The following is a 24916-nucleotide window of genomic DNA, read 5'->3' as shown; positions in this document are numbered from 1 at the left end:
GTGCACGCGGCGGAAAACTCGAGTCGACAGTGCAACTTAGGAAGTAGTCTAAGAACAATCGACTGGAAGTGAATTGTCTAAAGTCGTGATGTCTTTTTAGCGACATTTCTTCGAAAATTTTTGTTATAAAATTATAAAATTAGTTATGAAAAGTCTTTCATGAATAAAACTAGAGAATATGACTATTTGAAAAATGATATTTAAATAATTTCTCTAAATAAATAGATAAAAAATTCATATAAAATCCGTGAAAATGTTTGAAAAATATTAAAAAACCTGATGAATCGTGCATTCATAGTTTAAGATAAATATTCGGCGAGAGATCCGGAAAATACATTAATCATATTTTGTAAGATACCTCTTTTATAGCGAGAATGATTAAAGAAAAATACGGATGAAGGCGCGCAATGATGAGGTCCGACATCGCGCAGAGTTGCTATGAAGAAATATCTCTCCTCCTCTCTTCTGTGTTTTACAGGACTGTTCAAACTGCAAGATCTTGTGAAATCTCCGCCGTCCGTGAGAACTGAAATGTACATTCGTCAAGCGGGTCCTAGATCCTACCGGCAAATCCTGCGGGAGGTCAGACACAAAGAGATCTTCAAGCTGATCATCGACACGGATCCGGCGCACATGCAGCAATTTTTTCGAGCAGTGAGTTCTATACGATTTGATATTCGACATATCGTATCACACGAAATCTGAGCATTTAAAATCTTTACTTTAAAAAATTTTATCTTTCACGAGTCAAAAAAAAAAAAAAAAAGATTTCTCCATAATCTCCATCTTTTACTTCCCACACATATTGATCATGTTCCTCTTCCATCATGTTAAAAATACTGTTATACTTTGAAAAGCAGAGCAAGAATGAAATACATATATCTCTTATTTTTCCACATCGCTTAATCTCTCACATGATAAATCTGACAAGTTGTTTTATCCGGATGAATACACATTTTTTCAATAAAACGAGACATTATAAAAGAATAGCACAGAGAAAAAGAGAAAGAAAAAAATAGCGCAAATATAAATCATTGAAATTTACTGATACCATTATTCAACGATTTGAAATATATAAGCTAATATTGATCATTCTTGTGTGTTGAAATAAATATTAGCTAATATTCAGATTTCTGCTATCAATAAGTTCTGCTATTGTAGTTAAAAAATACTAATTTTATAAGTATTCTGCTTTTAATGTTGTACTTTCTACATTCATTTTGCTTTCTTCTTCTTCTTGTAAAATTTGAGCGTATATCTATTTTATTCACAAATACGAAAATTTCTAGAGACGAATGGATATAATATATGTCAATAAAATGTCATTTCAAATTTGCTTTGCAAGAGAGAAAATATTAGAACTTTACCGATGAAAATTTCTTTATGTTTTATCGCGAACCGCTGGTACTTATTCGGAAAATCGGAGAAAATGCGCGCGGGAAACTATCGATCGATGCAGCCGGCGAATGCGAACGATGTGACGCAGAGTTTTGACGCATTCGTGAATTATATAAATGATCGTCCTCTGTCAGCCGCGAGACATTTAATCTTAATACCTATCAAAGGTATTTTCGCATCGAAAGCGACGCGCTTAAGTAAAGCAACAGCTTCTGGCGATCTCATACGGATGGAGCACAATGATGAAACAACAAGTTGTTTACCGGATGTAAAATGAAAAAAGGAAGCGAGTAATACAGGAGCAAAGAGATCTGCACGCGGGACACATCGCGGCTCGTAAATAACTTTTCAGAATCATGTACGGATACTCGGAGCGCGCGGAGATTAAAGAGCTGTTACAATTAGAATTAATGGCGACTGCGTTGCAGTTTTTCCTTCCGACGCTTGTTTTGCCTTCTAGCACGGGACTAGTTCCCAGCTTGAAAAGAGAGAAAGGAAAGGAATGGGACCTCGCGCGAAAAAAGAATCTTGGATCATAAAGCTTTTCGCAGTGCGACCAGTACGAGAAGCAAAGAGAAACAGATTTGAATCTCGAGGATGCGCGATAATTGAATTATCCGTTGGATTATCTGTCAGTGGATAAAGATACTCACTTTTGAGTATCTCTTAAGCATAAATACAAATAGTAAATACAATACTCGCTTTACTATTACATGGTAATAATAAATAAAAATAGAGAATATCAATTTTTAATGAATCTGAAATAATTCATAAACTGCTTACAACTGTTTTGTAAATAATAAATAAGATGAATATATATATATATATATAAAATTATTTATCTATTATAAATGATATTATCTGACAATTTTGAATTATAAATTATTGTAAACACGAGAGAGATAATGATTTCAAAATATTTAATCATCTAATTGCGTACAAGCCACGATGCAAATCAACAGATTATGAAATGAAATCGTGAAAATTGTCAATGATAACGAAATAAATATTGAAAATAGTTCATGCAAATCACAATCGCGTTCACGCGAAATACTAAAGGCTCCCAATATTTTTCGCAATTCCCAATACTTTCCCGAACATTGTTGCATGCACAGCCGAATAGAAAAATTTACATAATCGAACGGGCGACCAACGCGCCGGAAATGCACGTCTCGATTATCAAGCATTGAAACACGCGTTATCAACGATCTATTAACGATTTATCGATAATGTCGCTTAAAACGGTGAAATTTACTCATTATGACATACACGGCCTCAACATCATGAGAAACCGCGATCTGTCGTAATTTATGTACGTAACAAATATAAGCACGGTAATGCATAGATAATTCAGTGTTTAATTTATAACAAAATGCACAGCATTAATATGAAATTAATTTACGACTATGTTAGTCGGGCATAATTTATGCAATACAATTATATATGGCTCTTTTATAAACATTCTTGATGTGAAAGGGCAAATTGTTAGAAACGAATTAAATTTATGCAGTGATAAATTAATTAATGCATGCAATTAGAGCAAATTACAAAAAAAATTCTTCGATATAAAATTACACCGCTAAACAAAGGACCCTAAAGTAAGAGTCAGAGCGCAATTGTAGACGAAAGTAGAACAATTGTGCATTACAGAGAAGTAATCAAGTTTTAGGAGACGTGGGAAACTTCGTTCACAATCTTAAGGATTAAGACCGTAAATACATCGGAAGCAAGAGGGATTAGATTTCGTCTACGTTTCTCGTTTTGTTGGCGGCGCTCCGGGAAGCAATCTTGCCTTAGACGCGGTTGAAGCAAGTCTGTTATTTGCATATTGCGTTCCTAGTGGATTTCCAAGGATAACGCTCGACCGGTCGAATAATCAAAAAACGTCTATCCTTTCATGCAACGGTTCTCCTATATCCTTTTAACCTCGCACGCCCGTCTCGTTCACATCTCGTCTCGAAAAGGTTTTTCCACGGAAAAACCCGCACCACGCGAGAGGCCCTTTTCATCTGAAGAAGATGCGGCCGCGATATATCGATCCATATGTCCATATGGCCATGGCCTTACCGTGGAAAATAAAAAAAATTATATCGGACAAATTATATCGGACTACAAAGAACGTAATACAAATATCTTTGGTAGCAAAGTAATGATACACGGTGTAATATTTTACCTATAATCTTGTAAATATCCATTTTGCAGAGCAGGGAATCCGCACAAAGTACGTGCATACAGTACATGTATATTTGAAATGGAAACCATCATATAAAATTGGATACATATTGACATATGAATATGATATTTGCAGTAAAATACGTTAAAAAAAAAATCATTTTAATGGTATCGTATGATAGATATAGTAGAACATATTGATCCCTCGATAAAAGAATTAAAATCCTAAGATATCTTTGATATATAATCTTTTTTTCTTTTTTGTGTGTTACAGATATTGCAATTACAAATGAACGACTACAGATATCACTACATGTTCACAACCTTCGTAAGTATATATATTTTTCTCATATTCGGCTCTTTAATCAAAAGCGATAGAAAAATATTTGAGGTTCTAACATATTAAAAATATTTGAATTAAGCTTGTAATATCCGCCAACTTAACTTTATTACGAGTGTTAAGATTATTCTATTTTTTTATGCCGCAATATGAATATTTCATTATTTTCTTACTTGTCAAAATTCTGATTTTCTATAACAAAAATATATATGACACATATGTCGGTTCAAAACTCAATCCAATAAATATTTGAATATTTAATTAATGGATATAATGGAACATTTCTCTGATTAAGCGTATTATATGTGATTATTAACAAGCTATTAAACGCGAATAGACCATAGTGACAAACGGACGAAGATTCGTTTTTATCCAACATTAACCAAGCACGCGTAATATCATTTAAATTTAAGATGAGAGGGATGAGAGAGATGAGAGAGGGTGCTTCCCTTCCAAACGGATAGAAGTTCTTGAATACGAAACTACTCTACGTGTTCAGTATACCATTCATCATCTTCATAACCGACATACTTCGCATTCCTGGCAACCCCACGTCTCTTTGTACACTATATGCGGCTTATTATGTATATTACCCTTCGTTGGGGTTTTAGAAAACGAACGATGGTAGAAATTAAGCATCTCGGAAAGACGCATATATCGAGAGTATACCTCTATATATGGGTCCAGAAAGTTCGCTCGCGTTACCACGCGTCCGGCATATCGCTCTTCTTTGATAGTATCGTCGTCTTTTCAGCTACGCGACTGGAATTCCAATCTGCCATCCCAATCCGAAATTTCTGTTTTAAGTGGAATCAGCGGCGTGTAAAAACCCCGCGGCTCTAGCCGAAGTTATGGCGCGCAAACGTGCTGTACCTACTGCAAATCGTATGTACGGTTGAAGGATAGAGTGCATGTGCAACCGTGCGTTCTTGCGCAGTGCATACATATGTTGCGTGCCGTATATGCGTGACCTACGTGACCGAGAGCGCACGCGACGTATCTCCCCTTCGAATTTTGCGGCGACGAACTCGCCAGGAATCGAATCGCTGCATGCGCTCGTTCCTGCACAAATAGGTTCTGATTAATTGGCGGTAGATATTAACTCCTCGGGCTGTAGCGTGCCTTGAAATGATTTCCGGCGGATTTAGTTAATTTATCTGTAATTTCAGAAAACGAGTAGATAATTTGAATTAACAATATGATATTTCCGAAACATTGTTACATTGTGTGATCAAAATTGATATACATGGGACCAAAGGCTGTTGTAATTATAATACGCAAATCCATATCACATACGTATGTTTAGCATCTATCAAATATCGACTGTATTATATTCCATTAGCTCAACAATAGTGGAGGCATGATACATACGCGCTACAAGATGACAACCCGAAGCAATAGAGTTATTTACAGAATTCATCTTGCGATCGATTACTCATTAATAGATTATATCTTATATTGATATAAGATTTAATAGATAAATTTCGTGTATCTTTGATATTTCTGAATTTTAAGCAAATTATTTAATAAAAATTTCTCATAAACGCGTAGTAATAAATTTTTTTAATGGAGCCGTATGTATCGTTGCATTTTAATGTTGATTAATAAACATCTCCGCCACCGGCCACCGCACACATGCAATGTCTTAAAAAAAAAATTTAATTTTCTTTTTTGATGCGAATTTCCATTAAAGATTGTTTGCCTAAAAAATCCATTCAAGCGTTTCTGAATAAATCATTGTCACAAAGGACGTTACGCAACTTTCTCCCGGCGATTACGTCGCGATTTGAGAGATTGGACAGCGGATTTAAAACGAATCTAAGAGATCAGTGTAAAAACGGCAGCCAAAAAAGAAATCGCTTAGGAATGTGTGCGAGGTTTTATTTATTTCACCGGCAACTTTGCTATGCAGCTGCGCGATTGTCGGTGAACGACCTCGCGGCAAAAATGCCGCGTTATTTGCTTTAACGATCTATGTCGCGAGCGCGCGATGCATCACCGTATAATTATAAATCATATTCGCTCTCGAGCTTCTTCAGCCAGAGAACCTGAAAAGGCGGCTAGTATCGGTTACACTATAACGATTGCAATCCCGATAACGACCGCGCAATTTTTGAAACCATTTATTATTCCTTCAATTCAACCGCCTTCCAACAACCATGTTACGAACGAAAAAAAAAAAAAAAAATTAGCCCAGTTATATTTTCTTAAATATCCTTAACTATGGTCGAGGCAACCAAATTTCTTATCATTTTTGGAAGTGTTCAATAAATCCAGAGCTCTATCTGTTTACCAGAAAAACGATCTAAATCAAATTAGCGTACTTATTTTCCATGATCTTTGTAAAATATATTAATAAGTGATATATAATTTTATATATATGTATATCAAAAATTTTAACATCACGCTGTTATGAGACAACAGTTTATTTAGAAAACACAAAAAAGATCAAACTTTAAAATATCAAAAATTTATATTAAATTGCGAATACAAACTGGAATTGAAATGATATAAACGAATCTTTTTTCTGTTTGTTTTTTTACAGGATATAGAAACGTTCGATCTAGAAGACTTCAAATATAACAGCGTGAATATGACGGCCTTTCGCTTGGTGGATCTCGAGGAACCCAAGGTCGCCGAAGTACTCAAGCAGATGGAACGTTTCCAGCCAGCTATCGGTCATGCCATCTTGAACAAGACGGGAGTCATTCAGGTTGGTAAAAATTTCAAGTTATGTTCAATGCAACAAAAGAGATTAAATTCTTTTTCTCTTTTACCTGGTAACAAATGTAGCACTGCAGAGACTAAGATTTTTAGAGATAAAATTCACTCTCTGCGAGCTTTACGGATCATATTGAACGTCAGACGACAAGTCTAATTCTAAGAACACGATTGCCTTCAAGTGTGTGTGCGCAGTAGAAGAGATAGAAAATCGTATTAAAAAAGTTATAACGCCATTCACGTAAACTTTATATGTATAAAATATTTCAGAAAGTTTTTTTATCAAAGAAAATTTCTTTCCGATTCTTGTAAGAAATTTTAAGATAATATTATATCTTTCGATTCCATATCTTTCGATTCCATTTTGATGAAGAAAATTTTTAACAAATCGGTCAAGAAATTTTCTATTAGTTACGAATTATACAAAATAACGAATACAATATGTCAGTGCTGCATATATAACATCGTTTGTTATCACAATATTTTATATATTTTTAAATTCTGTAATATTATGAATTTCACACGATTACAAAATGGCATTGCTTTGAGTTCCGATGTCGATAAAAGCTACGAGCAAATATAGACGATAGACTAAAAGCAGAAGGGCTGAAAAGTCGGAGAGGGAAGCGAACCGGTCAGCAGAGTCTGTGTGTCCAGTTCGAGCTTTGTCAGCCCTTCAGTAATTAAGTGAGTTTCGCCCGCGGCTAGCGCCGCAACGTCATTAACTTGGATCAATTGAGCACACCAAGCACAGCTTTCTCGCAAAGACTTCGAAGATGGTCGCCATCTACTGAAAACGCTGAATGGGCTCTTTTAATTTATTAGAATTCTCCGAAATATTAAGATAAAAAAATCAATATATTTAAACTTATATATCTGAATCTTCTCTCTTATCTAAAATCTCCTCTCTCTCTCTCTCTCTCTCTCTTACTCTTTCTAAAATTGTTTTAAAACCCTATCAAATTTTAAATTCCAAAAAATATTTAATGAGAGAAAGAGAGAGAGATAGAGAGAGAGGGGAGGGGAGAGGGAGGATTATAACTTGAAGGATTATTAAATTAAAAATGCATCAATTTACGATTTTTAATTTTAAAAAACAAATTCGTGTAATGGAAAATTTTACTTTGTAAGTAAAATCAATGTTCTCAATATGATAAATCCGTTTAATATTGCATTTTAAGAAATATTTTTGATAGTAAATTGAAACAAGAAATTGTTGCCGCATAGCCGGTAACAAGTATGAATAATAATTATATTCGAGAGACCTGTTAAACGGCGAACAGAAATGAAAATGAGTCTCGTTAAAATTTAATCGTAACCAAACTCGACCTATATTCGCGCGTTGCAGTAACTAAAACTTTGCCAATATAATAGTTCTTTTGAAACTAAAACCTTGCACGCAAATGCAATAAAGCACGAACTCTTGTCAAAAGGAAACGTATGTTTCAGGCAGAACCAGCTTTGGTGTATGATAGCGTACAGGTTTTCGCGCATGGTTTGGCAGCTCTGGACCGCAGTCACAATTTAAGGCCAGCAAATCTGTCCTGCGAGAAAGAGGAACCTTGGGACGACGGTTTATCACTCTACAACTACATTAATGCCGTACGTACGTTCTGTGAATCTTTAAGTAAGCTGTTGAAATAGTTTGACAAATTGGCAATAATGCTCTCGATTATATATATTTCAGCATAGCATGTCAGTTTCTCTTCTTTAAAGAAGCTGTATTGAAATAAAATTGTGTGCGTGAGAATCCTACTTTAAATACATTTATAAAATTTTTTTATATTTCTCAAAATATAAAAAAATATATTTTGTCATATTTCTCTCGATGATGAAATATCCCTCTTTTACCGAATCGGCTATTAATATCTTCATTTTATATAAAAAAATTTTTTTTTAAATGCTGTGTTGAAAATTTCAACGATGGAATATGGACTTTATAAAATTACAATATTCACCAGATATAATTTTATAAAATATATATTTTTAGTATTATTAATCCGCGAATACAGCATATAATCCATGAATAAACTTTGATCAATATGTATGTAGTTTCCATATGTTTTTCAGAAGATAAATTCCGAATATATAATATCGTATTCAATATTCAATTTTAATCTAAAAATCCTATTAATAAATATTGTCTGTAAAAAAACATTGAGGTTTTTTTATTAAAAATATTGGTATAATCGTAATATCAAAATTTACACTATCAAAGAAAAATTCATCATTTTATCAGAGTTTTATCATGATTAAATCAACTAGTATATCAATTTATTGCACGACTGCTTGAAATAATTAAACAAAAATATATTTCACAGATTTCAAACATAATATTGTCTTATGCAAGGGAGAGATATTTATCTCTCTCAAAATATAGAGAAAATGATAGAATAAATCATATAATCCTATTTCATTAACTTTCATTAACAATATATCACAAGAATATTAAAGTAGAATGAAAAGACAAACAATTACCAGATTTACGAATAGATAGAGAATATTTATATATAGTTTAATATTCATTATAATTGTAATTTATTAGTTTGATTTATTAATATTCTTTTATAAAATTAATAATTAACGATATAAAAAAACGATAGTATAAGGTATTTTAATACCATAATTCTCTTTCAAGACCTTTATTAAATATTCCTTCTCCTATCACTTTTAGATTGATCGATTGAATGTAAGAACTGGAGAATATAATTTAATGTAGAGATTCATCTCTTCATCGGTATTTTTTTACAATTGTTTAAATTTACAAAATTAGAAGTCTCTTGTTTTGTTTCCGCGTATCTAAATGACAAAAATATTTGAGACACTCCACAAGTCTGTCTGACAAGAAGTTAAAATTCTGAGAGCGCCGAGATAGGCAGTAAAAAATCGCGATCATCTTGGCGAGCGGGTCAAGCGCGCTCTTCGTTGCTTCGCACAGATTGGTAGTCGTTCAACGATAAGCCGTAGCTGTATGGATAGCAACGGAAGGAAAGCAACGTTGACACATGAATAATTGAACAACGTATTTAGCAAATAGCTACAGCGCGTCGAGAACCACTCTCCTCTCGGGGAGGGAAAGGGGTGGCTTCTCCTTCTTTGGCCGTAGTGGTCACGTTTTCAGTCGGGCGGCGACTATTTCGAATAATTCGCACGACCGCATCGTGTCATATGAGAGACACGTACGTAAACTTACTTGTACGTGTCGTTCATGAATAGATCCCAGCAGGGGATTATTACCCGGGTGCAACTAAAATTGGACCTCCCTATTAGTCATCACGACGATGATGAATTAAACAATGCTTGAACATATCCAAATCTTTGCCTGTTAACCAAAGAAACGTCGGATTTTTCGGAATTTATCGTCTATAAATAGTTTCCTATTTTATTTGCGAAATTTGTTAAATTGTGATGTTATTATAGGAGACGCGAGATTTTTTTTAATTGTAAGGATTTTTTGCGCATGGTTAAGAAAATGTGTTTTGATTGAAGATCAAGGGAAAAGTAGGAAGAGCAATTTAAAATTACTTTTTATATTCTGAGTTAAAATACAGAAAAATTAAAACACTGATTTTTTTTTCTTTCCTTTTCTTTCTATTTTCACATTGATTAATTCAACAAAAAGTATAGCGGAATTGTATCAAGTTATACTAGCGTGAATAATCTTTTCCAACGTATAATATTGGATTATTCTTTTCATCAAAAAGAGAAATAAATTTCATAATCATATAGAACTCAATATTAAAATCTTCTGACTAAAGATAATAAGATTTCAATCGTATCAAAAACCATCATAGAAACTTAAAAAATTTTCCGATGCGTGGGAGAAGGAGAGGGGGACTTTATAATTAATAATGACAATATTTATTATATTGAGGAATTATTGCCAAATGCTTGTACCGCAATATCTGCTCACGTAATAATATGTTTCATGCAAACAGCATTAACTAGAGTGCAGAGTACACACCATACAGTGACATTTTGACGAGTAGATGCAATAAACTTCGAAAGCATTTTCATTAGCAATTATTATCAGAGCATTCAATTTCGTCACGCAGACTAATTAAACCAACTAATATCATACCAATTGTATTAATTGACATTATCAAATTTTCTTTTTTAATACAGCTTTATCTCTCGCAGAGAAAGCGTCTCATAAACATACATACATACGTACGATACATTAAACTCAACGTTGAGAGTTTTAACGTAAAAAAGAAATTACAAACATTCGAAAACGGAAATGTAACGACGTGTGTTGTAGATCTCGCAGAAACTGATAAGTTTACACAATGACAACTTCCTGCGAATTATTCCTGCAACGTTCCTTACCACGCGACATTATAAAGTTTCTCTTTTTTCGCAAAGATGGCGAAGAAAATTGAGAGCGCGTAGAAAAGTTTGGGTCGGCTCGCTGGAATAATCGAAGATGTCGCGAAGAAAAGAAAGAAGGAGATGGAAGGGAGAGGAGGAGGAGGAGGTGGTGAATCGTGACAATTTTTCGAAACTTGCTCATCACACGGTTTTTTAACAATATATCGTCGTTGATCACCGCTATACGACAGAGATGTAATATGTGGTATACAAGAATCGTTGCATTCTCGGGCGTCGTTTTGTGTGTGTCTCGCGGGACACAATCTTTTTATTATCCGAACGCGCTGCATCCCGTTTAAATCGCGGAACGTTATCAAGCAGTAGGAAAATGTCTGTAGCTTCGAGTGAAGGAAAAGAAAAAGACAGGGAAAAGGAACGGCAAGAGAAGTTTGCCACAGAAATTATAAAAGTTTCCGATAAGTCTGCTTGCTCCATTCCTTTCACGTAGCATCCACTCGTTCGTAAATATCAACGCTCTTTCTCGTCTCGTGATACTTTTCGAAGCGTCACTGCATCCGGCGTATCTATCGGTTATTGGCATTTCTTTCATCTCAAATCCGAAATGTGCGCGAGTTAACTATCGCGGCTCTATGTTCCGCGTACGCGTTTAAATTTCGCGTGACGAGAAATTGACAGTTTTCGACATGACTGTACTCTATTAATAGGCTAATCATGACCGCGTCATCTGTAAACCATAATGGCATAAACTATAATTAAATAAATAAAAAATCTGGTAAATTGATCAATATCACATATTTTTCTTGATTAATTTTTGATAGATAACACGGCTATCTTAATATTTTAAATCCCCGTATTACTATCCTAGCATTTGAATTAAACAAGAAATTGCTGACAGTGTTATTTTATCATCGTTATCGTTATAAAATTGTTTTTGTAATGAAAAAGAATTAACTACATCGTTATTATATAAATTTTTTACTATTCAGCAATTCTTTTTTACATGATGTACATCAATAGTTTTCAACTATCAAGATGTACCGCGAAATTTTTATAATATACATATTTATTCAATTATTACAATCGCTAAAACTACAGGATATGTAACGTGTAATATTGATAAATAATATAAGTTTATGAATAAATTTGATAAATTAACTGATAAACCGTTTAAAATACCAAATTTTTTGTAGAATATTTTATTGATATATATGGAATATTAATTGCATTATAATTTTTACAAGCTCTACAGTTTACGCTTGAAAATTGCAAATCTTACACGGCTTAAGCAACCTGAGCTGAGCGTTGAAAGCTAAAACCCGTTGTAAAAGCGGCAAGATTAATGCACCCCGCCAAGTATAGGCGGTTTTTGCGGCTTTTGCCTATCCAGGTATACTTCAGTACTCTAAAGGTGAGGGAGTTATACCTGTGAGACATACACGAGAGAAGCAAATGCGCGTGAATAAGAAACGACCAACCGACTCAAAATATGAAATGATTAATCAGTCATTGTAAAATATGTAAAATATATAAAATCTATTTAGCTTGTGAAAATACGACTACGCATTTACATAAATATTGCATTACTTTTAATACGATGTACATATTTCTAATATCATTACATCACATATCTTCTCTTCATTGCGAATATATTATTTCTACTTTGAATAAATTATAATTACTTTATTAGTTTATTATTTTATAAAGTATAATTTTCGAATGTATTAAATAATAATTATTAACTTGTGTGTGTTAATGAATAAAGTTTAAATATTGCTTGATTGTAATTAATGTATTTAATGTATTTTTAACGCTATTTCTATTAAAATTTATTTAATTTTGTGCAAATTTCGATTTGAAATATTTATAAAAATATCAAATTAATTAAGGCTTTTAAATTATATAAAGTTTATGTATTATGTTCTTTTCGGGAAAAGGCATTTATTCTACCGATCTGAATAATTTATCGATTCAATATTCTGCTAATGAAACGACAATTTTGGTTATAATCAAAAATTAAATTCACGGCCTGTATGTTTAATATTACATGTAACACATAAAACTGAATAGCTTTCCTTACCTCAACATAACAGTGATAGCTACGATGTTTTGCAATATGCTTTCGCTATCAAGCTTTAAATAAATAAATTTACAAATAGCACATTTATACATATATAAAATTATATATAAATATATCAAAATTTATAATAACATATGCTTTCTAATTAAACCTATTCAAAATTATATTTATATATGCAATTTTAATATATTTTTCTTTCATTGAAAAGAATATTAATTTCCTCTTTTTCTCTTTCTCTCTATTATATCAATTTCGAAAAATATCTCACTAATATTTTATGACCGGTAACAAAACTGAAAATAATTTTGCAGTGAACAAATTAATACTTTGCATTAATCGTTTATAAACGCCATACAGTTTGTATGGTTTTAATCTTCTTTTCTCTTCTTTTTGAAACTAAATCCCTGTAGCAGCATGTTTCTGCAAAAATCCTGAGTTGCGTATTTTGTTGCGTAAAATGCGTGCGTATGTAGCAACGTCATATACGCGTTATGTACCGAACCACACATAGACGCAATTAACGTGCGTATATGTCAGGCGAGAGTACGTCTATCGTAGATACATGCGATATCATGCACCACTGACCGGTCACTTCCGGTACGCTTTACTGCCATTTGTTTCACGAGTATTGGCATATTTTTGACCAGCGCGAGAACTGACGGTCGTCGACACTGACGAGATATGCGGTGGAGATTGATCGATACACGTAGTTGGCGCGATCGCAATAACGTCCCCGATAAACTGAAAAAAATTCAAACTCGCTAAAATCATTGCTAAAATTCTTATCAATTGTCTGGATTTATGAAAGACAATTGTTATGTGAGATAATTTGATACACGCTTCATAAAGCCATAGAGATTTGCAAATATATGTTATCGAAATAACTCATCTGCATATAGCACGGATGATCGAAAAACGTCGCACTTTTGTGCGCTGATCTCCGCTAAATCGTGTTAAGGTACGTCAACCTATAAATTCGTAAAAATTCATAGCTCGATCTGCAAAGCATTTTTTGTTACCATCAAAATATAATCTTGAGCAATGTAATAACTTTTCAAAGCTGAACCGATTTTTTCGAATCGCTACTAGTATCTTTTAGATGATTAGGGACATGTAAAAACATAAATAAAAAATATTATTTGTAATAATAATTTTTTTTATATTTATATATAAAAAAGGGTGCGCGTGCACTCTTTTTTAAATATTATTTTTAATAATAATCTTTTATTTCTGAATATTATGTGAGAAAAATATAAAAACGTGCAAGCGACAATTGAAATATTTCTCTTCGTATTGATCTCTATTTTCATTGCAATGGATTAAGCAATATGTGAACGGAATAACTATGCAAAAATCCGGCCAAATTGATTCAAATTCTCAATGCAAATATAATATCAATTGTCATACAAATCTTGTGTAGTAAACCCACTCGCGTTCTCCACATTCCGTATCATTATCATCCTCGAACGAATCCAGATTACTGGCGGTTAGTGGAGGTAAAATACGAGGCATACTTAAAGTGATACAACCATACATATATCAGCCCGGCCATAGTATTTAAAAAATCCGCCGCGCGTTACTCAACAATAAAATGCAAGCGAACGTCTCGTTGCATAAAATCACAAAATATATAGGGAATGTTGTTAATTATTTGATCATTAATTAGTGCGTGATAAACTTTTTTGATAACAAAATAATTAAACAATCAAAATAATTTCGTTTAAAGAATATTTATGCGAGAAAGTGCTACTTACACGGAATTTATTCAATTTGAGTCCTGATACAGATTAAATATTCGAGTTTAGAGAAAAGAGCTTCATTTCGGATGGAATATTCCACCAATTTCAACGATGGATATACACTAAAAAAGAGATGTAAATCAAATAAACTGTGCGGAGACCGCCGGTAGACCGCAAACGGTAATTAATGCGAAAAATTTCCCCGGTTGCATGCAGGTCGGAAATGTAGGCCGTCAGCAATGAATCGTGTGCGCGTGTATGCGTATCCGTGAGTTACTAGACACGGAGGAAAAATAAATTTAACGGGCATCAGACGCGTGTGATTTAACGAACGGCAAATCCTACCGCATTCGTCATTAAACAAGTATGAGTGCAATGTTGCGAAAAACCATATGATAATTTTATTAATTTTTCTTTCTTCGACCTTTGCGTTTCATTCCAGAATCGGTTTAAACGGGATAATATTGCGCAACGTTTTGTTTCGTAACTTCGAGATATTGTTATCATGAAAGACCACTATTTACATAAAAATATAATTTTCAACACATTCACATCCTACCTAAATTTAAATAGTCGAGATATAAAACTTCGAAAAAAATTATACAGCTAAGCTACATGCATTTTTATGAAAGAGCAAAGTTAATTGTGTGTGCTATGCTCTTTATCTAGGAAAGTTTAAATTTATTCGTATACTGTATCAATAATTAAAAAAATTTATAAAGTGCGAGATATATGATATGCGAAACGAAAGATACTGCTTTTTTTATCTTTATTTATTATTCACATGTATGGCATCGCACGCATGAAAGAGCAACAATTTATGCTTATGCGAGTGTTTCTGTTGCAGGCAGGCTTACATGGATTAACCGGACGTATCGAATTCAATGAAGGAAAGAGAACCAATTTCAAACTGGACCTTTTGAAGCTAAAGAAGGAGGAGCTCGTTAAAGTCGGCGAATGGAAATCCGGATCCGGTATTAATATTACGGATATGGACGCCTTTTACGAGACCACAGCGACCAACATTACGCTCGTGGTGATGACGAGAGAGGTAATGACACCTTGTACCCAAATTAGCCGCGTTTGTGACCCTCGTATGCGTTCAAATTAACCATTAGGCAGGATACTGCACGAACATTGATTACACGGTGATATGAAAGCTGCTCTAAACGGGCTGGGGTAAATTTGTTATGCCACACGGAGATGAAACATTCACATTTAAGCCAGATAGCAACAACTTGAGCAATTTCAAAATGATTCGTAAAGCGTAAAAACATTAAATTATTTCGATAATTTTTTTAAATGTTTTCATATTAAATATTCACAAAAAATAATCGCGTACATTAAATAATAGGTATTAAAAATTTTAATTATTATTATTTATTTGATATTATTTTATTATTTTTAAGAATCAAAGAATTTAAGAGCGATTTAAATATATTAAGATATTTGAGAGAATATCGTGGAATCTCGGACTATCATATCAAGCAAGGATCTTAGTTATTGAAGGAAACCTTTTACGGTCATCGTGTATTCTCGGAAAAATGAAAAATTCATGGTTGGCATCGGAAAAAGAAATGTTTGAGGGACAAGATCAAAATGCCATATATTCACATTGAACGGCGGCTTTTTCCGCGCCTTTGATATGGTTTTCTCGCGCGGAAATAAGGGCTTTTAAAGATTGCCCCTGCACCGTCTCTGTCACGATGAACACGATTCTACGATCTATCAATACGATCCAATCTTCCGCAGGAAAAACCCTACGTCATGGTAAAAGAAGACAAGAATTTGACTGGTAACGCGAGATTCGAGGGCTTCTGTATCGATCTACTCAAGTGGATTGCCGGTCAGGTCGGCTTCCAATACGCGATCAAATTGGTGCCGGATCACATGTACGGGGTCTACGATCCTGAGACGAAAGAGTGGAATGGTATCGTGCGCGAGCTTATGGAGAAGGTAAGACGGTATACGTAAATTCTGTTTCCTTCTCCGCGACAATTCGAGATAATTCAATATCGCGAGAGATGAAATAAAATAAGCCGAGAGGTGAGTTTACACGCCGAATTGGGACAGAATTTTCATCTGCCATAACGACGTTATAAAAATTGAAAAGATTCGACGAATACCTTATGAGATGAAAATTAATCAAGATAATTACACTACTACGTCGAGGTAACTCGATGGAATAGCTTATTGCAATTTTTCATATTTTTTCAAACACTGAGAACAGTCAATAATAAAATAATAATAATGAAAAAAGTTAACAAGTAGCAAAATAGCATTTTTCAAATTATTATAAAATATTATATATGACAGAAATCGATGCGATTATATTAAGTCAATACAAAAAAATGTGAAAATGAAGGAAGATTTATAACATCGATTTTATTGTCGAAATCAATTTGTACCGTAAGGAATTAATACTGTTGTACTACGGGGGAATTACAATGGCATAGTATATTAGGAGAAATATATCGAGAAGGGAGAGGGTGAGAAAATGCGACCCAAAGGGTCGATTTTACACGTGAAACAAAGTAAATTTCCGCGAGCGTTCGTGGGCATTTCGCAATAAATCCATTCCGCTAGGAATTTCATTACGTCTGTAGTCGGATACAAGAATTACCTAGATTAACTGTTCCTCCCATGATAGAACGAGGGTATTCGATATTTCGATTCATAGATCAAACCACAGATGTTACCTCTCCTTCTACCGTTATTTGAATTGTAAAACCGTGCAGTTATTAAAATCAAAGTTTGATGTATGCGCATCCGAGCGTCTTTCGGATTTAATTTGCGTCGCCGATCCATTATTGTCTGCATGATCGAGTAGATGTACACACGATGTTCGCATAATTTCTACTACAAATTGAAATCACAGTTGCAATCATTGCAAAAATTACAGTTATTAAATCGAGAATACGCCGGACGATATTTATGATAAAATTAACAATAGATAAAAATTTCAAACAGTTGTACATTTTATTTTTAATTATTAGAGATTTAAGAGAATATTCAAAAGTCAACAAAAGTATTTTATATAATCGAATTCACACACGCATATTCAAAGTTTGAGGTCTCTCATGCTGCTCGGCAAAATATTCTATTGAGATAATGAGGCAAAATGTTAATGATGCAAACTTGCAACTAAAATATCAATTCAAAGCAATATTTTTAATTGTACAAGCATAAGCAACCAAACAAAATAATTAAAATTTGGAACAAAAAATCTCGGTATTTTTTCACCATCAAAAATTCCTTTTTCTTTTTATTATAGCTCTAACTTTTTCGCGATTGTATCCGGAGGAAGGTAAATGTTGTCTTTCCGTTAGCGGAGAGAAGTTCTCTATTCGCATTATGTTTTCTCGCGATGGTATTCCGCGCTGTCGTTACTAACAAAGAGAGAAGATACGTACGCGCATCTTCAACGAAAAATGGAAAACGTTACAGCGTCGGGAACGTTAATGCGCTGGGAGGAGGAATTTTCCGAAAAGGGAATAGGTTCTTATCGGATTTCTGGTATCAATCATTGAATCCTCGATGAAAACGCAGGAGCGCGATATACAGGCCAAACAACGGACATATACGCACGTGCAAAAACCAGATTGTACTCGCGATAAAATCGCACACAGTTCGATATCGCTATGTGAAAACTCACTTATACAAAATGGAATGCGGAAAGAGAGAGATATAGGGCTTTGTAATATTGAAAATAAAATGACGAGAGACTTTCTCTGATGGTTCACGCGTTAGTGCATTGACGTGCAATGCAATATTGAATTAAAAAGGGACTCCGTTAATGGTCAGTTGAAAAATTGACATGTGCAATAACATTTTAATCATTGACGCAGAACAAATGGATGTAGGTAATGATCCAAATGTTTCACTACTTCCGGAACCATATTCTTTTTCTGTATGTTTTATGTGTGATTCACACACATATGTCGCATGTATGATTGACGCATTTATGTTTGAATTGATCTGACACGTGTCTCTCTATCCGTGATAGAGTTCACGCTCAATAAAAAATTCAGGCATTTTTTGCCAAACTGATGATATCGATATACCATATCGCGTATACATTTATAGGAATGTTAAAAACTCTCGAAAGCTCATCATCAATTATATTGTATTATTTGTGATATATTGTATAAACCACTCGTCTTTTCTATTGAACTGACAAATGTTTTACAAACGCAATATTTTATTATCCACGACATGTATATAGGTGCATGAATATACAATAATAAAAATATATTTTAACATATTTCGCAGTCAAAAATCTTTCAATATTTATACACACACACACACACAGTAATATCCATAACTGTATGGTAATTGTAAGCATATAATGTCATATAGTCAACAAATTAGCAATTTAATATATTTTTAATCTTAGCAAAAGCTAATATGAAAGAATAGTATACGTCGTGGGAATAACACTCTCTGTTGATTGATATTTATAAAACAGCTGATTATCTTAGTGTAGAGTATTTTGTAAAAGTGTTCATACGTGTACACACGTACACAGACATACTTATATATGCAATGTATAAAAGAAGATCCGCGTGCGCAACTGACATTAATTCGGAACACGAAAAATGAAACGGTTAAAAAAAGCGTGCATTTTGCAAAATTCACGGCTCGTCTCTTTTTGGCATATTCGCTGAATACCGAAGATCAGCGGTTTATAAAACATGCAAAGCAATCTGCTTCTTGTGAAAAGAGATGACGCCTTAACCTGGAAACCTACGAAACCGTAGGCGGATATTTCAAAACGGAGGATGACGCGAACAGTGTTTCATAACCCGTGACGCTCATTCGTTTATAAAGAATGCATCCACTATCTCGCAAGGTAAACTCTCCCGCGCGGATACGGAACGAGAATTTATCAGTAATTTTGAAGCTTTCGTTCACGTTTCAGTACGAGTTATAAAATGCATTTACTTGGCGCATTATATGCCACAACGTGTCTTGATTATGTTTATTATTTAATGAAGTCAAGATCTGCTTTTTCATCTCATTTGCTTCTTCAAGAGAGAGAGAGAGAGAGAGAATTCTATGAACGATTTATTTACATTTTCTTTTTAGCGAAAGCAATACTCCGTTCAATATTAATTTTTGCCGCTTCTTTTTATGTTATAAGTATATAATGTTATGTGTTTTTGCGGGTTTCAATTTCGCCAAGAAAATTAAATTTCTTTAACTTCCCTGGGTACTACATCTTTTTTCAGAGAGCGGATCTAGCGGTTGCCTCTATGACGATTAATTATGCCAGGGAAAGCGTAATAGACTTCACAAAGCCGTTTATGAATCTCGGAATTGGAATCTTATTTAAGGTGAGTTTTAATACCTTATTCGTTAAATTTCTTTTACGTTTATATCTATATGCAATATAATTTTTGTATCATCCATTTATCAAAGTATAGATGTTTACCTCCAATGTTCATTTCCTGATTATACATTTCAGTTTATATATTTATTACCCAGTTTATGAAAGCGATGTCCATATGAGCAAGCCATTATCGCATCATACTACACAACACAGAGCGGATTGAATAATGTAAAACATAAACAAGTATTTTAATAGTTTCACGATTGTCGAAATATAGATGCAAGGTGTATCTGTATAATTATCCGCATCTCGTAGTCTCGTAATATCTGAATTCTCTATCTTGTCGCATCGTCGAACACTCGTAAAGAGAATTATTGAATCATCGCACTGCGAAAGTTGATTGTTTCGTGCCGCGTCGTGTCCCGCTGCGTCGCGCCACGAGACGGGATCCGTTTTAATTAAAATCGTAGCGTGACATAATTTAGGTGCCGTCCAGTCAGCCAACGCGGCTCTTCTCCTTCATGAATCCGCTCGCGATCGAGATCTGGCTCTACGTGCTCGCCGCCTACATGCTCGTGAGCTTCACCCTGTTCGTGATGGCGCGATTCAGCCCGTACGAGTGGAACAATCCGCATCCGTGTCTGGCCGAGAGCGACGTGGTCGAGAACCAGTTTAGCGTCAGCAACAGTTTCTGGTTCATCACCGGCACCTTCCTAAGACAGGGCAGCGGGCTCAACCCTAAGGTACACTCAACGAGGTGCTCCGCCATTGGACTACGTACTACTTTTTACCGTCGCGCGTAAACCGAGAGACTGCACCGTCGAGACTTGCCTCATCCGACATCACGACGCTCGTTCGTTCCTTTCACGCGTTCGAGCATAACGGGCGTTATACGAATCTTATTCACGAGGCAGCGCGTACATAAATCCATCATCTTACCGGAGCGCAAATAGCACATATATATGCTATTGTAAACAGCATATGTATATGTGCTATTTACAAGGCTCACATCGATTCGTTTAAATCTGCTTCTATTGTGGAACATGTATTTGCAATATTACAGAGAATTAGAGCTGTGAGAAAGATGATCAGACACCGATCAATAATATAATATTACAATATTTTTAATATAAATATATTATTTTGCAACAATAATTTTTTTATAAAAAATATTATGCGGTTTTTTTTTTTGGAACTGAAAACTCGTTAATTATTTGTATAATTTGCGTCGATCATTGCGGAAAAGTCATCTTTCTTATGAATTGATTATAAACGCATCAATTATTGGATTTTTATAAAATATTTTATTTCAAATTATATCACTTAGAATCCGTTATTATCCGCGTTATCTCTACAATGGATTGTTGCATTTTAAAATTCAATCTTGATTACCTCTCTCACGTTAACGATCTCTCATTAAAAAATAGAGCATCACGCGATTGCGTTTGGAGTGCACCATTGTGTTTCGTCCGACATATCGGAGAATAATAGGCTTCTATAATTCCATCGAAATAAAGAATCGTTTTTCGAGCCATTCGCGAGACTGGATATTGTGGAAGAAAGCGGCGCGAGAGAGTTATAAACGATTCGCGCTTCCAAATTATTTTTCAACAGGGAACACGAGATGTTTCATCGCAATCCTATCTTCAAATCAGATCAATTAGGCCAATTCTCCACGTGTTAACGTCGAAACAAATGTCATTGCTTCAGGTGACCAAACGCACGCCATCGCGCCTCTTCTCGTTTATGAATCCCCTCGCTGTGGAGATTTGGTTGTCCCTGCTGGGCGCTTACGTGATGGTTTCCCTGACGATATGGATAGTAGCAAGATTTTCACCCTACGAATGGGTGGAGCCGTCGCCCTGCCCAAGCTGCAATTGTCCTTTGCAGGTAGGCACCCGCCGAGTGGTACAAAACAATCCCGGTTGTATGATTAGATCTTTGAATAAATTCTTCAATAGCTGACGTGATGAAACACAGCTATAATATTTTCCGGTATATTTTAAATTTTAAAGCCATTATCTTAATAGCTAATAATTTTGACGTGCGATTTCATTACTTATTCTCGCATTAACATATTTACATATTACAATAGATAAATTACATGTCAGATAAATAACAGACATAATTATCCGAAATGTAATAAAAAGTTGTACACACATTAGTTAAACAAAATAATCTCTTTACTCTTGAATCTATACCACTTGGCGGGGGTCATTATTACACTGTCATCAGGGTGGTCACGTGAGCGCCTTGGATCCGGATAGTGACGACATTCCACTACTGAGAACTGTCAACGAATTCAGCCTGGCCAACAGCTTTTGGTTTACAATCGGCACCCTTATGCAACAGGGCAGCGACCTCAACCCTAAGGTAAACGTGCCACCACAAAAAAAGAGGAAAAGCGAGAGAAAGAAAGAGAAAGAGAGAGAGAGAGAGAGAGAGAGAGAGAGAGAGAGAGAGAGAGAGAGTCGAAATAGGTCTGCGAAATAATGTTTATGATTTAATTATTAACAAACACGCAACACGGTTGCGCGCATTTTCGAGGAAATTTGTCGGATCTCTGAAAAGGCGCGATGAACAAGTATACTCGCGTCAAATATCAACTTCATAGATGCTAATTAAAGGAAACGCTGCGTAATTTATATTCAGATATAAGATTTCAGTTTTTTCCTGAAAGTTTTACGACGGCAAAATGCTCGTTTAAGCAACGTGTTAGCGAGATCGGAGAATAGTGAGTCACTTTACCGCAAGGTTCAATCAAATTTTGATCAAAGCGTAAAATAAAACGAGCCATTCCTATGCGCCGTAATTCTGTACTTCTCCTTATACATACATACATTAAAATGTCGATCCTTCAGTTTTTACGGCGTCTCGGTGGAAATTTTCTTTTTATGAGAGCGTATAAATTGTTCGTTCGACTTTATTACTCGCTATAAATGTTTGGGATAATAGACAAAGTCTACTAAAAATATAATAATTTACATAATAATAATAAAAATAATATAAAATTACGAACTTGTGTGAAATTTCTGACATTCAATAATCCGACAATTTAAACGCCCTGAGCAACAATGAATGATCATCGTCCGCGTAACTTGTGTAATAACTTTCTTTCTTTCCCTTTCTTGAATTCATTTCCAATAGCGTTAGCACGTCAAAGAGAAACTGATCCCCAAGTTTATTTATTCGACAAATAATTACGACGCAACAAAATCCTTTCTTTATACTAGCGATCTATTTCCTTTCTTCGCGTCTACATTCACGCTGCGCAAGACCATTTTTGCGCGAAACAGTTTTCTACCCTTTTCTTTTAATAGCGAGCGGATATATATATATATATATATATATATATACGCTTTAGAAATTACTCGCTCTCTGTTCAACCATGTGTGAAAAGTAATAAGAGAAAAAAAAATAGGAAAAGAAACTTTATTAACCACAATATCTCGGGCTATTATACCTTGCGGAAAATGAAAGATACGACAATTGGTTGATAAAAATTTATCTTGATATCTATCGAAGAATTTAATATAAATATAGATCTTTTAATGATTCTATATATATAGAGTAAACGTATTCTTTTATGATAAAATTATCACATTGATTTCGAATATATCCCTCTTTAATTTAGCAATGTTGTGTAAGGAGAACGTGTAGAGGACGAAATTTTATCCATATAAATTTTACCTCATATCTTACGTGTTGTGAAAAAGTTTTACTTTTACTTCTGGAAAACATTATTCTCTTAAAGCAAGCTTTGTGTATAGAAAAGCAACACAAAACAAATTTATGTTTGTAACATAATTGTATTGCTGCATTTTTACTTTATCAACCACATATAAAATACCGCACATCTCAGTTACATGCAAAATTTTCAAGTGATTTCACGTGCTTACAACGCGACGTTCAACGAATTTTATATTTCAAGACGGAAGATAAAATAATGATAAATGTAAAATAATGGCACAAAAACGTTTATAAGTATATTTAATAACCATCACGAGAAGATGGATAAATAACGTTATAAATAAAATTTAAAAAAAAAACTTTGGATATACATAAAATATGAAACATTTGCAGAATTCGTAACAAATTTGCGTTAATGTATGTATGTAGCTTTACAAAACAGCAAAATAAGTGGATATTAACTACATAAATATTTCAAATTAAAATATAGCATTTAAAATATAGTATTTAAGGCTTAAAAAAATATTTTAACAAAAGAAAAAATTTAATAATCTCCACAATGATAAATAAAATGGCGGATTGTGATTTTATTTTTGATATAGAAAAGAAGTATACTAGATAATTCTTCGCTCTCACTATTTGTTCTGAAAAATTATTATTCCTCTGGCATTCGGATCGATTTTTATTTATATGTCGCGTAAAACGACAGATAGAATAAGACGAAGAAAATGTCGATGGTACAGAATAGTGTGCAATTGGCTTTCAGGTATCGAATAATACGCGCAATATTGTATAGACTTTCGACAGTAGAAAAAAGTATCCGCGAGGAGTATAAACTAGGATTGCAACGACATTGCTACTGTGGACAATAGGGGCATTCGGAATAAAAAGAGCTTTCCGTTATTATTCGCGCCATATCTTTTTTTCTCTGTATTGTACTTACAAAAATTAAAAAAAAGGAATAGAGCTTATACATAGAGCATATATATCCGTAATGCTTTATTTTTGAAATCTCATCTTGCTTCATCTGTAACACATTTTGATTATATTGTACGCGATTATATTAAAATTTTCGCTTGCCGAGCTATACGTGTATAATAATTAAATAATTTGTA

The 24916-nt window shown here is 34.1% G+C and overlaps 1 protein-coding gene across 5 annotated transcripts in view; it reads left to right on the top strand.

Moving 5' to 3' along the window:
• Window positions 1-24916, top strand: part of LOC138937439 (glutamate receptor ionotropic, kainate 2) — a 129875-nt gene that overhangs the window by 89147 nt on the left and 15812 nt on the right. For 4 of the 5 annotated variants that reach the window (XM_070303737.1, XM_070303736.1, XM_070303739.1 and 1 more), the window contains exons 5-14: window positions 479-654; window positions 3845-3898; window positions 6456-6623; window positions 8081-8233; window positions 15627-15830; window positions 16532-16735; window positions 20011-20115; window positions 20597-20854; window positions 21822-22001; window positions 22347-22484. In XM_070303737.1, the coding sequence (XP_070159838.1) occupies window positions 479-654; window positions 3845-3898; window positions 6456-6623; window positions 8081-8233; window positions 15627-15830; window positions 16532-16735; window positions 20011-20115; window positions 20597-20854; window positions 21822-22001; window positions 22347-22484 (1640 nt within the window). The remainder of the gene's footprint in view (window positions 1-478; window positions 655-3844; window positions 3899-6455; window positions 6624-8080; window positions 8234-15626; window positions 15831-16531; window positions 16736-20010; window positions 20116-20596; window positions 20855-21821; window positions 22002-22346; window positions 22485-24916) is intronic. The other variant, XM_070303740.1, reaches the window with a different exon arrangement.

This window comes from Polyergus mexicanus, unplaced genomic scaffold (genome assembly GCF_030449975.1).
Source record: "Polyergus mexicanus isolate NDT 795.1 unplaced genomic scaffold, iyPolMexi1.0 SCAF_11, whole genome shotgun sequence".
NCBI lineage: Eukaryota > Metazoa > Arthropoda > Insecta > Hymenoptera > Formicidae > Polyergus > Polyergus mexicanus.
This window is presented reverse-complemented; position numbering and strand designations above follow the sequence as displayed.